The sequence below is a fragment of the Epinephelus fuscoguttatus genome, linkage group LG13, assembly GCF_011397635.1.
Source record: "Epinephelus fuscoguttatus linkage group LG13, E.fuscoguttatus.final_Chr_v1".
Classification (NCBI taxonomy): domain Eukaryota; kingdom Metazoa; phylum Chordata; class Actinopteri; order Perciformes; family Serranidae; genus Epinephelus; species Epinephelus fuscoguttatus.
This window is the reverse complement of record NC_064764.1, coordinates 41,811,539-41,827,893: the sequence shown is the minus strand read 5'-3', so window position 1 is coordinate 41,827,893 and position 16,355 is coordinate 41,811,539. Positions and strand designations below refer to the sequence as shown.

Sequence of the window (16,355 nt, the reverse complement as noted above, 5' to 3'; positions counted from 1 at the left end):
TTCCAGTTTCCAAACACCATGTAATTACCCAAGAGATACTGATGCAGACTATGATAAGAACTTGACAGTGTCAGGTGTCAATGTATAAATGATTCATGACTGTCAGTAAAAGATCCATTCTGAGGGAGCACAGAAACATATGAGGCCAACTTATTTAGAAAGATTTAGAGTCTGCTATTTATCAGCTAGATTAATAAAATGTCTCTTATAACTTATTATAAAGAAATGCAGCTGAATGAGCCTTTTTATATATTCATGAAAACCTTAAAATATCAACATAACACATGGCATAGACAATACAGTATTGACATATAAACATGAAAAGTAGTTATGGAATGGGTCCAGGGTCAGATAAGTTAAACATTTCTTTGATTCACAATAGAGCGTCTGAGTTATGTCTATATTTACTTTTCAAATCCACATTGCGTGATGTGCAACTGGTTGGACATGTGGTGTGTTAAAACTGCACAAGACAAAAGAAAACCATCCTAAAGCTCAAATGTTCAGTTCTAACCAAAAGAGATCTAGTCTGGAATGTAACAGCGCAGGAGAGAGCCTGACAGATCTATTATAAGTGCTGTCACTTTAGTTTCACCTCCAAGGAAGAATTCTGACAGATGCAAAAGGCCAGGTGTGGCTAGGTGAGGCCAGCCAGTCACAAGCAACAAACAATAGTTGTGGTACTTTAGAGCGTTACATCATGTACCGAAGTGCGTGCAGATATAAATTCCAGTCCAGATTCCAGAGTGAAAAACAACACACTGTTTGCATGGTTGTATTTAGCTCTGTTTGATTCACCTGGACTAAAGCCCAGTTCGGACCAAAGGTGCGTGATGAGATGTGTTGAAACAAACAACTAACTGTCAACACTCTGTTCTGCAACGTTCTTAAAAGCTGCAGGTTCACCCTAAGTCAACCAAGTCAGTTCAGACTTATTTTGTGGCTGAATATAATTTGCAGCTTCTTAAAATTTGAATGAGGATAGTGATAGTGAGATACTGGCTACAGTGATGAAACAAAACCAGCATCAGATGGACTGTATTCATAATCAATACGCCACAATACTATAAATAACCAGCGTGTGTGTTGTAGAAGGAAAAAACATGAATATACAGTGCTGTACCAATGTAGCGCTTTTATTTTGAAAGAGATTGTATCAAACTGTACATTTCCTGTGAAAACAGAAGTGTATTTTGAAAACAGACAATGCATGTAACAGGCTGAAGTTGACACGGCGTCCCAGAACGTCAACCACCAACACACCCAGGGTACCTTGGACGTCACATGTGGATGTGGAAAAGTCTATGTAACAAGGTCAGAGTGAGAATGTGTTGAAGGTTGGGGTGGTTGATGGATGGGTCACAAAAACCCAGACTTTCTCCCGGGATGATCCCCTGGAGATGTGTGTTTGGCACTATGTGAACATTGAGTCATTTTATAGATACGTCCTCACCATGTTTCTTTTCCTAAACCCAACCTCTGTAACTTTACATTGATTACCAGTGATGGGAATAACAGCGTTATAAATAAACGGCGTTACTAATGGCGCTACTTTTTTCATTAATGACTAATCAAAAAAGTTACTGTCTCCTAATGAATGATAAGTTATTCAAACACATGATACTATGTCGGACTGCAGGATGTTTCCACAGCTCCGCTCCCTCCACCCCTCTCCTCCTCCACATACACACAGGTGACGGTCAGCCAATGAGACTTTTCACATTGAAATTGTGCGATTAATGGAGGTTCTTTAACTATTTCGCTAACAAGTGGGCGAAATATGGAAACAACACAATAAAGAAATGTAGAAAGAGAGAGATTAAAAGATTCGACTTCAAGAGGGGGACGATTCAAAGGCTGTGTGCAGATTCAGATTCTGTGTGAAATATGTACTCATCATTCAGATCTTGTTCAGCATACCACCACTGTCAGTGAAAGTAAAATGGCTCGTTATATGCAACTTCTTTCATTCATTCATTTATTCTTTCTACGTTTTTGGTTGGCAAGTTGGTTGTTAGAGTTACAGCTGACTTTCATTACATACAGTTCCATTAAGGGGGGATGTCCAAGCAATTTGACATATTTGAGCATTTTATTTTTAAAAAAGTAATGCTATAGTAACTTTTCCAGGTAATTAGTTACTTTTATAGTGCAGTAACTGTTACTCACTCAGTTACTTTTTGGGGAAAGTAACGACTAACGATAACTAATTACTTTTTTAAAGTAACGTCCCCAACACGGTTAATTACGTAACTGTACGTTAAGGACATAACGTCATTACTGGGGTGCATAGTCATCGGATATCATAAGAACCATGAGGATACATTGACACGACACCTGGGTGACCATACAGCAAAACTGGTTGTGATCCAGCAAGTCATTGCTGTGTTTCCAGTGGCTGTTTAGGCACCAATGTGGGTGTTTTGAACTTCCAAACTGTGGACTGCTACCACATGGGCAAATTCAAGGTTCTGCTTCCAAAAGATGGTGAAGGAAGCAGAGCTGGTGACTATCTACAGAGTCCATTATGGTCAGACTGTACTGCAAAGAACTACATGGTCTCCATTCCCTGTGTGCACTCCCCTGGTGGGCTGAGTTACTGATCAGGTGTATTCTGAGCACAAAGGCACTCTGAGTATTCTGCCTTTCTGTACTGTCATAATGATTGTTGTTCTTGGGGTGAAACTTTGTCATTAGTCGAGACAGGACACAGGAGAAGGTTTTACCCTCCACGCTGAGCAACAAGATAGATCTGAACTGCCACAGGTTTATCAAGTCTTACTCCTTGGGACTTTAGATACCCTCAGGTTGCCCCCACTGGTCTGCAACTGCTCCCTTGTGCCAGGTGACTGACAAGAAAGATGTTCCAGAGTGTTCAGAGTTCAATGTAGACCTGTTCTGAAAACTACTGCTGTTGAAAAATATATTGTCCAATTGTAAGAATTAAAATAAATAATATTATTGTCATCACGAAACCATTTTATGCCACTGATATTATGATACTTTAAGTATACCCTTTCAAAGCGCTTTGACCTCAAAAGAAAAAAAATTTGATACAAATTTTTGAACAAATCTTGTCCAGATATCGCATGATAAGTCTAAAGTAATTTTTGTGACAGGCCTTGTTATGAGCACCATTTTTGCAATATAGTGATATATGGAACCTCTGACGATTCATTAGAGCACTATTCCACAAACGTGCTGTACAGTACATTTCAAGCAAATGGTTATACAGCATCAAAGGAGGTTATTGTGACTACAAGCAAAACAACCAGTCTGTGGTACTGTTTAGCACCATATTTGTTAGAGCAATATTGTAAGAAATGACAGCTCTTTATGACACCATTTGTCAAAGGTGTCATAAAGCACCTTTAAAGATGGGTGCCAGGTAGCTCCAAAACAGGTTGATCGGCTGCTAAAGAAGTGATTTTGGCTACTATTTTGTACCAGTTTTGTACCACTACATTATATTTTACTTTAGGCAATTTAATATATTTGGATACACCTTTTGAATATTAAATAAGGAAGCTTAAAGCAAAGTTTTACATACAGAAATTAATTTCAGCCCAACTTGCAACTCTTCACAATTTATTGCAATACATATGTGATTGAAGTATTCTCAACTGCCAACAAAGACAGAAACAAACTTATTATAAATGTGTAAAACAATTTCTGTAATAAAATGTTACTTGAATCATGTAGCCAAGAAATTTGTTTAACCACATCATGGTACAGAAATATGTATAAGCTATAGAGGTAATAAATATGAATTTTATAATTGCACACTAACATATTTAAGTTGTGCAGTGCAATGCCAAATATATCGGCTATAGCTGTAAGAGTACAACTGTTCCATAGGCAAGAGCTGCAGTGATCACTGTGTTGTGGTTGTCACTTGAACATTTCCACAGAAACAATGAAACAAACTTGAGGCCTGTCTTTCAGCATCTTTTACAGCCTTGAAGTTATGTCCCCTCGCTGACATGACATGATGACAAGTCTAATGGGGAGACACTTGGATTCAGCCACAGTCTCCCACTATAATATGTTGGCATTGCAGGAGTCAGGCTGACATATTTTAAATGTTACAATGAGCTTCATGGATTTCAGAAACCAAGGGTAGCAAAAAGCATAGATCATTGGGTTGAGACTAGAATTTAAATAGAACAGCCAGGTCTCTAAGGGCACAGAGGTCACGCCAAACAAGCTGTCCTGGCCTGCAAGAGAAGAACAGAAATATGGGCAAAGGCATGTCAGAAACACAACTACAACCACACCAAGAGTCTTGGCTGCTTTCATCTCAGATTTCTTAGCAGTTATTTTCACTGAATGTTGAAGTGTGACTGCTGCAATATGAGACTGCATGGCACGAGCCTGAGACACAGCCACCACAAATACTCTCATATACAAAACTATAACGACAGTGACAGGACCAATAAAGGTTAAAATCAGGTCAGCAACTCCTGCAATGTAGTTAATGACAATCACACACTCTCCTGAGCAGGAATTATACCTGCCTGGTTGTTTTAAGTTATCCATCATTACCAGACTGTTGTACAGAAGAGAACAGACCCAACAAAGGCAAATACAGATTTTAACTCTTGTCACAGTGACCTTGATGGAGTAATGCAGAGGGTCACAAATGGCTACATAACGATCAACTGATATGAGCACCATGTTTCCTACTGAGGAAGACGTAATAATATAAGATAGATACAGATGCAGGACACACATGATGTCACCGAAGAACCAGCAGCCGACTGTGAGGAAAATCTCAAAGAACATGTGGAGGCCCACAATGAAATCTGACACAGCCAGAGAGAGGAGGAGGAAGTTGGTGGTGGTGTGGAGCTGCCTGGATTGAAAGAGGGGCATAATGCATTACTGTTCGTAGTTGTAGAATGAATTACAATTCCATTGTAATATACAGCAAATATAATCCACACGTTTAATGTAACATCAGTATAAAAAATCATAAACACATAGCAAGACATGTCTATTTTTCTATTCTTTTCAATGAACCATTCATTTCTGTATGACTATCATTTTAATAAATGAATTAGTATTTTGTTACTTGAAGTGTGAGATGGAGATGATGACCAGCAGGTTGAGAATCACAGTGAGCAGAGAGATGAAGGACAGAAGACTGTAAAGAAGCACAGCCTCAGTGAGTGAACGCTTTGGCTTCCTGCAGGAGGAGTTGAGGAGTTGTGGAAAGCAGAGTTCACTTTCTTCCAGAGTCTCCATCAGAGAAAAAGGATGAGAAGCTGCTGAGCTCTGGCACCACTGTGACCAAACCTCTCTCACATACAGCTGATTTATCACTTTTCTCCATTTCATCCCATCGTCCCTTCTGCCCTACAACAGGTGTGGCCAGTTGAGGCCAGCCAGTCACAAACTGAGCTTCAAACAATCATACCACAAGTGCAGTTCAATTTAAATGAGGTATTCAGCCAGCAAACAAAAAAGCAATCTTGCTACTGATGTAGACAAGACTGCATGCAAACTATATATACTGTAATAAACTGTATTTTGAAAACAGACAATGCATGTAACAGGGGAAGATGCGGCGGGACAAGGACAAAAATTAAGGCGGTGGAAGTCCGAGTGGGGCGGGCGGGAGTGTTGCTTAATGGGTCCAACAAACACCCGACTTTCAACCCAGGAAACGGTTGCGTCCAATAAGATTCTAAAGCCAAAGCCTGTTTTGCACTGAATTTGCGGTGTTGTACCGATGTAGTGCTTTTATTTTGAAAGAGACTGTATGTAAATGTTAAATTTCCTACAAAAAACGAAAGTGTATCTTGAAAGAAGACAACTTGAAATGGTGTCCCAGAACGTAAACAACCAACACACCCAGGGTACCATGTTCATTGTATCTCGACATGGAAAAGTTGATATGTGACAAGGTCGGATCAAGAATGTCTTCCTTTTCTTAAAGGTAGTGAAGGAAGCAGAGCTTGTGACTGTCTGCAGAGTCCATTATGGTCAGACTGTACTAGCAAAGAACTACCAGGTCTCCATTCCCCGCGTGCACTTCCCTGATGGGCTGAGTTACTGCTCAGGTGTGTTCCGAGCACTAAGGCACTCCAGGGATTCTGCCTTTCTGTACTGTCATAGTGATTGTTGTTCTTGGGGTGAAACTTTCTCATTAGTCGAGACAGGACACAGGAGAGGGTTTTACCCTCCACGCTGAGCAACAAGATAGATCTGAACTGCTACAGGTTTATCAAGTTTTACTCCTTGAAAATTTAGAATGTTTTCACGTAGTCTTTTTCTAACAGACCGAACTTAGTCCTCTTAAAGTGCACCAAAAAGTGCACCAACAGAAAAGGGACTCAATTCTTTCCGTGTTCACACTGTCAGTTCATTTGATAGAGGTTTCTCTTTCCGGTCAACTTCAGCTCTGATGGGGCCTCAGTCCTCTTTCTGTTCACACTATATATAATATATATTGACATAGTTTTGTTTTTACTTTGACGTGGCACTGCAATTAAGTTATGAAGCCCCTTGCTTTCAGATGAACTTAAAATTGGAGAAAGACCTTAGGGCTCTGGTTTCCCGGCGCAACGCAGGGTGGCGAACCTCGCGCAGAGCTAGTTTCGAGCAGCGCAACCTGAGGCGCGCTCAGTTTGATAGTTTGGCAGACCGAGGTGCGCTAAGATGGGTGTGGCGGCGCAGCAGGGGGAGGTGTCGACAGATCCAGCTTGGCGCAGTGACAGTTTCGTGCCAAAAGGCTTCGCCGAAGGTGCGCTAAGAGCTTGCCAGCTGAAACCAGGTCTACTGTCATCTCAGGGGGAGCGCAGCCGGTGTAAGCTGAAGTTTGGCTGACCGGCAGACACTGCGCACACGTCACCAAAACCTCACAGGCAGGTTTCCAGAATATCAGGCACATTAACGATGCAATAAATAGCCACAAAAACCACTATTTAATGCAACTATCTGCAATCAGCACATAAATGTATCTCTATATCGACTGTCCCGTCACATCTGATGTTAGATCAAAGGGGATTGGCACCGTTTGGCACGCGTAATGGAAACCCAGCCTGATTTGATTAACACAGCTGCAAACAAATGAGTTCACATCCCTCTCAGCCAACCACAAACAGCCACAGCATCAGATAGGGAGTATATATTCAGCATCTGTCATCTTAGAAAAGTCAAAAGAAAAGAAACAGAGTGACCTCCTCCCAGGCTACCTTTGCATCATCAGCCCGTGGAGGTCTGCTCGCAGTTCCGTATATTGGGACACTGCGAGCTTGGACCTCCCGGACCAAAACATCAGTTTCCTCCTGGGAGAAGTTTGGCCATCTGACGCTGCTGCTCTCTTCTGCCATGGCGAATTGAGTAAACTCTCATTACGCCTTCGTGCGGCGCATTTAAGGGCGAGGAGAGGGACTCATTTGATTGGTGTGATGTGTGTAAAACCCACTCCACGCCTTCTCTCCTCCCTCTTTCCGACTTGCGCAGGTAGGATGGACGGAGGTGGGAAAGAGGAGTAGCTGCGCCAGCCGCATGGTGTGCCAAACTTGCAAAATCCGCCTGGCCACACCTAGTTGGCGAAGCGCAGGTGCGTTGCGCCCTTGCCTCGCCTGGTCTGCGAAACTAGAGCCCTTAGTGTCTCTGTGTGCTGTAGACTGGTACATTCTACATTCCACATTTGGAGATGTGCAGTATCTTCCATATAGCAAACTACTCCCTGTCCTGCATTCTTGCAAGCATTACAGGCCAACATGGTTTCATCTGTTTTTTTTTTTCAAGCATCCCAGGTCAAAAGCATGTGATCTAGAGGGCTGAATACAATGGCAAAGAGCAAAGTGAACCTGGAGCTCTTTGTGTTCACAATATACAGGTTAAGTGAACCACACCACGGACACTGCTTGATGATGTCCCCTGGTGGGTCAGCAAATCTCCTGCTCTGCTGAGCACAGCCTGAGACAAGCCTTGCTTTCCCTACCTGAGGCATCTAACAGGCCGAGTGTCCTGGACACTTGGCCGCAGATCTGATGACACAACCATCATGTCAACCATCAGTCTTTGGCCTGGTGTTCTGGTACCAGGTCCAGCAACCTGCTGAGGTATCTGCTAATCTTCCTCTCCAGCATCTCCACTGTCACTCGGAGTACCTCATAAATCCACAAAGGCCAGAGGTAGGATGCTGTGTTGGTATATCCTGGCATTGAATTGTCAAGTAAATCTGACTTGTCCACAGTGGTGAGCTGTGACTCAAATTCCCTACTGGTTGCTTGGATAACAGCTGCATCCCTGATACTACAGCTGAAGATTTTGCCAACGATCTTGACTTCTTTCTCAATGAAATAGTATTTGTTCAACACTTTGCCCCTCTTTCACACCAGAGACATGGATTTAACTACTCTGAAGCTCATCCAAGCCCAGGCAATGAACTTTTGGATCCTGGAGGATTTGCCCACTGCTAGATGCCAATGTTGTGGTGACAGTCAGGTCATTCATGTAAGCACTGATGGGAGGCTGCCACACACCAAACTTGGTCAGTGGGCTGTTGCAATCGGCCTATGGCTTCCTTGAAATGCAGAGTGTCAATGAGACAGCAGGATTATTTCAGTGATTTTATGTAGAGAAAGCTTACATGTGGCATGGCCAACTGTGGTTCCATGGCACTGGGCAGCTGAGTCTCTGTGGCATTGGTTAGCTGAGTCTCTGTGGCATTGGCTAGCTAAGTCTCTGAGGCTCTAGGTAGCTGAATATCTGGGGTGCTGGGCAGGGGAGTCTCTGAAATGCTGGATAGTTGAGAGGTATGGTGAGTCATTGGGATCCTGCCCTCATGGGGACTCCACAGTACCTTGTGAAGATTACAAGGTGAGTCCCTTCAAAAAGTGCCATTGAAATTTCAGGGTGGCTCCTCAACATATCCATAGAAAGTCCAGAGAATGCAGGGGATAGAGGCCAGAGTGAAGGCTGGAGGCTAGCAAGCTGGAGTGCAGACTCAAGGCTACCAGTCAGAGAGCACTCTGGAGGCTAGGTGATTGGGATGCAGAGAAGACTGGAGGGACAGGACCACAAGCAACAGGATAAGGACCGAAGCTGGCATGGAAGTTCCACCTGTAGAGTGCTCCTATCTGGGCAAAATTCAGGGTTCTGCTTCCCAAAGATGGTGAGAGATGCCAGGAATCCTACCCAAAAGTCATGCTGGGAGAAAAAGGAGGCAGGACTGGTGACTGTCTGCTGAGTCCATTATGGTCTGACCGTATTAGCAAAGAACTACATTTGCTCCATTCCCTGTGTGCACTTCCCTGAGCTGAGTTACCACTCAGGTGTTTTCAAGGCACTCCAGGGATTCTGCCTTTCTGTACTGTCGTGGCAAATGTTGTTCCTTGGGAGAAACTGTCATTAGTTGAGACAGGACACTGAAAAGGGGTTTTACCCTCCATGCTGAGCAACAAGATAGATCTGAGCTCCTACAGGTTTATCAAGTTTTACTCCTTGGGACTTAAGATATTCTTAGCATGCCCCCACTGGTCGGCAACTGTTCCGTTGTGCCAGATGACTTGTAAACAAGATGTTCCAGAGTATTTGGAGGAGCTTCTGGCGGTGCTTGTACACCCTGTAGGTAGGCCTGTCAGGATAACTACTTTTTGAAACCATTTTATGCCACTGACATAATGATACTATGAGTACACCCTCTCAAAGAGTGACGGATAGCTCATTCTTAAGAATATTTAGACATTATAATATGAAAAAAAAAAAACAAAACATCTTTGACATACTTTTATAAAGTAATTAAACACCTGTTCTAAAATTATATTGCATTTTATAGTAGTAGGCTAATATTTATAATTTTGAGATCAAAACTTGGCCAACAAAAACAAAACCAGTTAATTCCTGTTGCAACTAATAGACAATGTTGGCACAGTTATGGTACATGTACACAGTCACACTGGATACCCTTGATTTGCATATAGTAGCCTAGATGTAACTTTATGCAGTTAAGGAGCGGATACCCCATCCTTGAAATGCAACACTGCACTACCAGAATAGGGTATCCGCTCCTTAACTGCATAAAGTTACATCTAGGCTACTATATACAAATCAAGGGTATCCAGTGTGACTTGTCACCTCTGGAAATTCTTGAAACTATTAAACTTACTATTGTTATCTATGAAACAGAATCATCAATCGTCAACTGCAGGGCTCATTTCTCATCTCAAATGTTCCAGAAACACATCTCAATGTTACTTTAAATGTGTAAAACAATTTCTTAAGTAAAACATTATTTGAACCATGCAGGCTAGAAATATTTAACAACATCATGATACAGAATGTATAAGCTATAGAGGTCATCAGTGTGAATTTTATTATTGCAGACTATTATATAAAAGCTATGCAGTGCAATGCCAAATATATCTCTCAGTGAAATTGTCACTTAACTCAAAACCTCATCCTGCTCCACTGACACTATCCCCACTCACCTCTTTAAAGAGGTCTGGGAGACTGTTGGGCCTAGTGTCCAAAAAATCATAAACAACAATCTTGTGTCAGGTGTTGTTCCCGCACACTTTAAAAAAGCAGTTGTGACACCATTGATTAAATTACAGACCCATTTCAAAGCTTCCATTCATCTCTAAAATTTTAGAGAAAACTGTTCTCACACAGTTGCAGTCTTTTCTACATGATCACAACATTTTTGACACTTTTCCATCATGGGTTTAAAGCATTTCACAGTACTGAGTCTGCATTGTTGAGGGTTTACAATCATTTACTCTTCACTACAGATACTGGGGATTCTGCAATCCTTATGCTATTAGACCTTACAGCAGCTTTTGACACTGCAGACCACACAATTCTCATTTCCCGTTTAGAGCACTGTGTTGGTATCAGGGGCACCGCTTTGGATTGGTTTAAATCCTATTTATCTGAGAGATGCTTTTCAATTAGCCTTGGTGACTGTGTTTTGTCCTTTGCCCCCCTGTCTTGTGGGGTCCCCCCAAGGCTCCATTCTTGGGCCCATTCTCTTTCCCCTTTACCTTCTCCCCCTAGGACACATTTTAAAAAACACATGGCATCTCCTACCATCTGTACACAGATGATTTCTTAATTTACATGTGAAAGGCTGTCAAACCCATGGTGTCAAACCTTGGTGTCAAAATGGACAATGCTTTTCAATTTGACAAGCAGATAAATGTAGTTAGTTCCAATTTTTATCATCTGAGGCTTCTTGCTCAAATTAAACCTGTGTTGTCTTTTAATGATTTTGAACAAGTGATACATGCTTTTATTTCCACACAATTAGACTATTGCAGCGCACTTTATGCTGGCTTAAACCAGACCTCTGTTGCACGTTTGCAGTTGGTTCAGAATGCTGCGGCACGGCTACTAACCGGAACCCGCACGTATGACCATATCACTGTGATTCTGGCCCGTCTCCACTGGCTCCCTGTTTGCTTCAGAATTGAATTCAAAATCTTATTGTTCACTTTCAAATAGATACATGGTCTGGCGCCTCAGTACCTCTGTGACATTATTCATGCTAAGACTACCCTAAGGTCACTGTGCTCCTGTGACCAGCTGCAACTTGAGGTCCCATATGACACAATTGAAAACCAGAGGTGACCGTGCTTTTTCAGTTGCAGCACCTAAATTATGGAATGCACTTCCATCCCATGTCAGATTGGCTCCAACCCTCGACTCTTTAAATCTCATCTAAAAACCCACCTTTACACCTTGGCAAACAGAGTTTTGTGGTCTTTTGCCCATTCTTTTCTGGCTGTTGACTAGACGCTTGTGTTTCTTTGTTTCTGTGTTTGTGTTTTTAGCTATTTTTGTGCACTTAATTTGTTCTGTACAGCACTTTGGTAATCCCTGTGATTTGTAAAATGTGCTGTACAAATAAAGTGGAGTGGATTGGATATCAGCTATAGCTACAAGAGTACAACTGTTCCATAGGCAAGAGCTGCAGTGATCACTGTGTTGTGGTTGTCACTTGAACATTTCCACAGGAACAATGAAACAAACTTGAGGCCTGTCTTTCAGCAGTTTTTACAGCCTTGATGAATTGCGCCCTCGCAGACTTGACGTGATGACAATAGACATGTCACAGTACAACTGAAGTCCATGAGAGCTCAATCTGCAAGTCTAGTGGGTGGACACTTGGATTCAGCCACAGTCTCCCACTATAATATGTTGGCATTGCAGGAGTCAGGCTGACATATTTTAAATGTTACAATGAGCTTAATGGATTTTAAAAACCAAGGGTAGCAAAAAGCATAGATCATTGGGTTGAGACTAGAATTTAAATAGAACAGCCAGGTCTCTAAGGGCACAGAGGTCACGCCAAACAAGTTGTCCTGGCCTGCAAGAGAAGAAGAGAAATATGGGCAAAGGCATGTCAGAAACACAACTACAACCACACCAAGAGTCTTGGCTGCTTTCATCTCAGATTTCTTAGCAGTTATTTTCACTGAATGTTGAAGTGTGACTGCTGCAATATGAGACTGCATGGCACGAGCCTGAGACACAGCCACCACAAATACTCTCATATACAAAACTATAACGACAGTGACAGGACCAATAAAGGTTAAAATCAGGTCAGCAACTCCTGCAATGTTGTTAATGACAATCACACACTCTCCTGAGCAGGAATTATACCTGCCTGGTTGTTTTAAGTTATCCATCATTACCAGACTGTTGTGTAGAACAGAACCAATCCAACAAAGGCAAATACAGATTTTAACTCTTGTCACAGTGACTTTGGTGGAGTAATGCAGAGGATCACAAATGGCTACATAACGATCAACTGATATGAGCACCATGTTTCCTACTGAGGCAGCAGTAATGATATAAGATAGATACAGATGCAGGACACACATGATGTCACCGAAGAACCAGCAGCCGACTGTGAGGAAAATCTCAAAGAACATGAGAAGGCCCACAATGAAATCTGACACAGCCAGAGAGAGGAGAAGGAAGTTGGTGGTGGTGTGGAGCTGCCTGGATTGAAAGAGGGGCATAATGCATTACTGTTCGTAGTTGTACAATGAATTACAATTCCATTGTAATATACAGCAGATATAATCCACAAGTAAAATGTAACAGCATTATAAAAAATCATGAACACGTCACTGTTCTGACAATGTCTATTTTCTTTTCAATGCACAATTAGTTCCTGTATGTCTATCGTTTTAATAAATTAATTAGTATTTTGTTACTTGAAGTGTGAGATGGAGATGATGACCAGCAGGTTGAGAATCACAGTGAGCAGAGAGATGACGGAAAGGAGACTGAATATAAGCACAGTCTCAGTGAGTGGACGCTTTGGCTTCCTGCAGGAGGAGTTGATGAGTTGTGGAAAGCAGAGTTCACTTTCTTCCAGGGTCTCCATCATCGGAGATGGCGGATCAGACGAGAGGCTGCTGAGCTCTGACCAAACCTCTCTCACATACAGCTGATTTATCACTTTTCTCCACTCCATCTCATTGTCCCTTCTGCCCTACAACAGGCGTGGCCAGTTGTGTCCAGCCAGTTACAAACTGAGCACCAAACACAGTTGTACCACTTTGGAAAGTTACATCACATACACTCATGAACTGCAAATTCTAGTAAGATGCAACAACTGTGAACAGTTTTCATGGGCATTTAACTCCTTTGACTCAGAAAAACTGACATTCCTTGTTTTTCTTAATCCTTTTGAAATCAAGTTTCACATGCAAGGCAGGAGGGAAAGATCAGTTAATCTTTGTATTTCACATGTTTCAGAATGTATATTCAGAGAAAAGAGATTTAACCCAAACACTGACAATTGACTGAGTTGCGCTTGTTTTGGGTTGGGATACTTCTATGCACTATATCCTTCATTCAGAGAGGATTTCAGTCTGTCCTAAGACAGCTTAATCATCTCCTTTTGAAATGCTGATTCATCAACTACCACTGGGACTTTCAAACAGTGAAAGGGTGGAAGACAAATGTTATTTGCAGTCTTATCCACATGGATAAGCATGTATATATCAAATTTCCTTAAGTAAGATATATGTACATATGATGTAAAAAAAATATGCACATACATGAACACTCTTAGAATTAATGGTTCTCTATATAACTTTTAAGGGGTCTATACAGCAGTGGTTCCCAACTGGTCCAACCATGGGTCCAGATTTCTCCTTAGTTATTAGTTCAAGGTCAACACCATTTTATATATTCAGCGCATTTGGCCACGTCGTCAAGCTAGTTTTATGTCTCTGTCAAGTCATTGTCCATTAATCATTCAATGTACAGCAGGAAATGGCTCTTCAAAATAAAAGCTATGCACCAGAAATTCACTGTAATTCAAATTATAGTGTGTATTTTACAAACTTTACACATTGGCGACTCACTTGCAGTTAATTTAGATTGGATCCGCAACCAACTTTTGGACCATGACCCACCAGTTTGGAACCACTGCTATATAGGTTTCTGCAGATATAAAAGGTTGGTACTCATTTAACATCCTCAAAAGGTTCTATATAGAACCGATTCAAGGGTTCATTAAAAAAAACCCTCGGGGTTCTTTTGTTGCCAAAGAAAATGGTTCTATATAGAACCTTTTGAAGGTTTCATCAATATCCCAAACCTTCTATTGCTTTTTTGCCTTGGTTGGCCACATATTTTAATAATTCTGCAGAATTACCAGGATATGAAATTAATTCAATAATGCAATGTGCATACCAACCTAATGTAAATTGAAGAAAAAGAAAAGAGGTGGTTTCAACTTGACTGTATTGGTAATCAAGTAATAGTTGCACCATATTAAAACATCACTATAAACAATATGATTCATATTCTACATTACACTATATAAATCAAATATTACATTAAAACAAAACACTCCATGCACCCACAATAATTATAATACATCAGCATTACATATGAAATACAAATACCTCTGGACTATCCTCACCATTTGAAATGACCAATACATGTAAGTAAATAGACTGACAGATTAAAATGAACCATCAGAAACAGCACTGGAATAGACACTTTTCTTACCATTACCTAGTTTGAAAAAGCTAGAGTGAAAAAAAGGGTGGTGTGTTTTCCTCAAGCTCAGGTCCTCTACCAGAGACCTAGGAGTTTGCGGGTTCTGAGCAGTATCTTAGCTGTTCCTAGGACTGTGCTCTTTTGGACAGAGACCTCAGATGCTGGACCTGGAATCTGCTGGAGCGACTCTCACAGTTTGTGGCTGCTCAAAATAACACTGGCACCACTGTTGCCTTTGGTTCCCACATCGTCCTTGTCAGCATAGATGTTGGGTTTCGAAGCATCCATTTATTCCACAACCTCTGCATGTAGCCCCTCTTGCTGGGGTTACTTGAATAGTAGCATTCCAACAGGTCCATATTCTCTGCTCTAGTCCCTGGTTCCTCAACAACGGACACAGACCTTGTTGACCTGAGCGATGTCTGAACCAATGTGCACATACCTAGATCAGAAGTTGTTGTAATCTGCTGCCCGGGCAATGCCTTGCGGTGTCAGAATCCAACAAAAACCTGACTTTCACCCAGGAGAGATTCTAAAGCAAAACCCTGTTCTTTTTTCCGCAACCCAACCACGTGTTTATGTTGCTAAACCTAAAAACATGTTTTTATTGCCTAAACCCAACTATGTGTTTTTGTAGTTGAAGGGGAAAAAAAAGTCAAGTCACATTGTTGTACCGACTTAGTGCATTTATATTGAAAGAGACTCAGTACGTTTACATGGACAGTTTAATTCCACTTTTATTCAGAATGAAAGGCCATTCCGATTAAAAGTGGTCATTTAAACAGTCATTCCGATTCAAAAATGGCCATTCTGATTGAAAATTAAATCTGATTAAAGACGAAGAACGGTTCAAAAGACCCTTCATGATGGATGACAACAGGAGAACGTGTACCTGGCCTGGAGGGTTACCGGGGCCCCGCCCTGGAGCCAGGCCTTGGGTTGGGGCCCATGGGCGAGTGCCTGGTGGTCGGGCCTTCGCCCAAGGGGTCCGGCCGGGCCCAGCCCGAACCGGCTACATGGGCTCGTCCCCCTGCAGGCCCACCACCCGCAGAGGGATCCAGAAGGGTTCGTGCAATGTGGATTGGGCAGCAGACCAAGACGGGGGCCTTGGCGGTCCGATCCTCGGTTACAGAAGTTGACTCTTGGGACATGGAATGTCACCTCTCTGGTGGGGGAGGAGCCGGAGCTTGTGGAAGAGGTTGAGCTCTACCGGCTAGATTTGGTCGGCCTCACCTCGACACATAGTTCCAGCTCTGGAACCCTAGTCCTTGAGGGGGGTTGGGCTCTCTCCTTCGCCGGAGTTGCTCCGGGTGAGAGGCGGAGGGCCGGGGTGGGCATTCTGATAGCCCCCAGACTCTCTGCCTGTA

General features: G+C 42.2%; 2 protein-coding genes across 2 annotated transcripts; both read right to left on the bottom strand.

The window, feature by feature from the left end:
- Positions 1-4,038: 4,038 nt before the first annotated feature.
- Positions 4,039-5,247, bottom strand: LOC125899312 (trace amine-associated receptor 13c-like). The gene is made up of 2 exons (XM_049593512.1): positions 5,075-5,247; positions 4,039-4,855 (listed from the first exon to the last, which is right to left on the bottom strand). The coding sequence occupies exons 1-2, from the start codon at positions 5,245-5,247 to the stop codon at positions 4,039-4,041; spliced, it is 990 nt and encodes a 329-aa protein (XP_049449469.1).
- A 6,902-nt stretch (positions 5,248-12,149) lies between these two features.
- Positions 12,150-13,357, bottom strand: LOC125899315 (trace amine-associated receptor 13c-like). The gene is made up of 2 exons (XM_049593514.1): positions 13,185-13,357; positions 12,150-12,966 (listed from the first exon to the last, which is right to left on the bottom strand). Exons 1-2 carry the CDS (start codon positions 13,355-13,357, stop codon positions 12,150-12,152), a joined length of 990 nt encoding a protein of 329 aa, XP_049449471.1.
- Positions 13,358-16,355: the final 2,998 nt, after the last annotated feature.

Excerpts from the sequence above, each read along its gene's own strand:
- LOC125899312 (XM_049593512.1), bottom strand. The coding sequence starts at position 5,247 with ATGGAGACTCTGGAAGAAAGTGAACTCTGCTTTCCACAACTCCTCAAC. Across the intron at positions 4,856-5,074 it reads ATCTCCATCTCACACTTCAA|GCAGCTCCACACCACCACCA; the intron begins GTAACAAAATAC and ends CTTTCAATCCAG.
- LOC125899315 (XM_049593514.1), bottom strand. The coding sequence starts at position 13,357 with ATGGAGACCCTGGAAGAAAGTGAACTCTGCTTTCCACAACTCATCAAC. Across the intron at positions 12,967-13,184 it reads ATCTCCATCTCACACTTCAA|GCAGCTCCACACCACCACCA; the intron begins GTAACAAAATAC and ends CTTTCAATCCAG.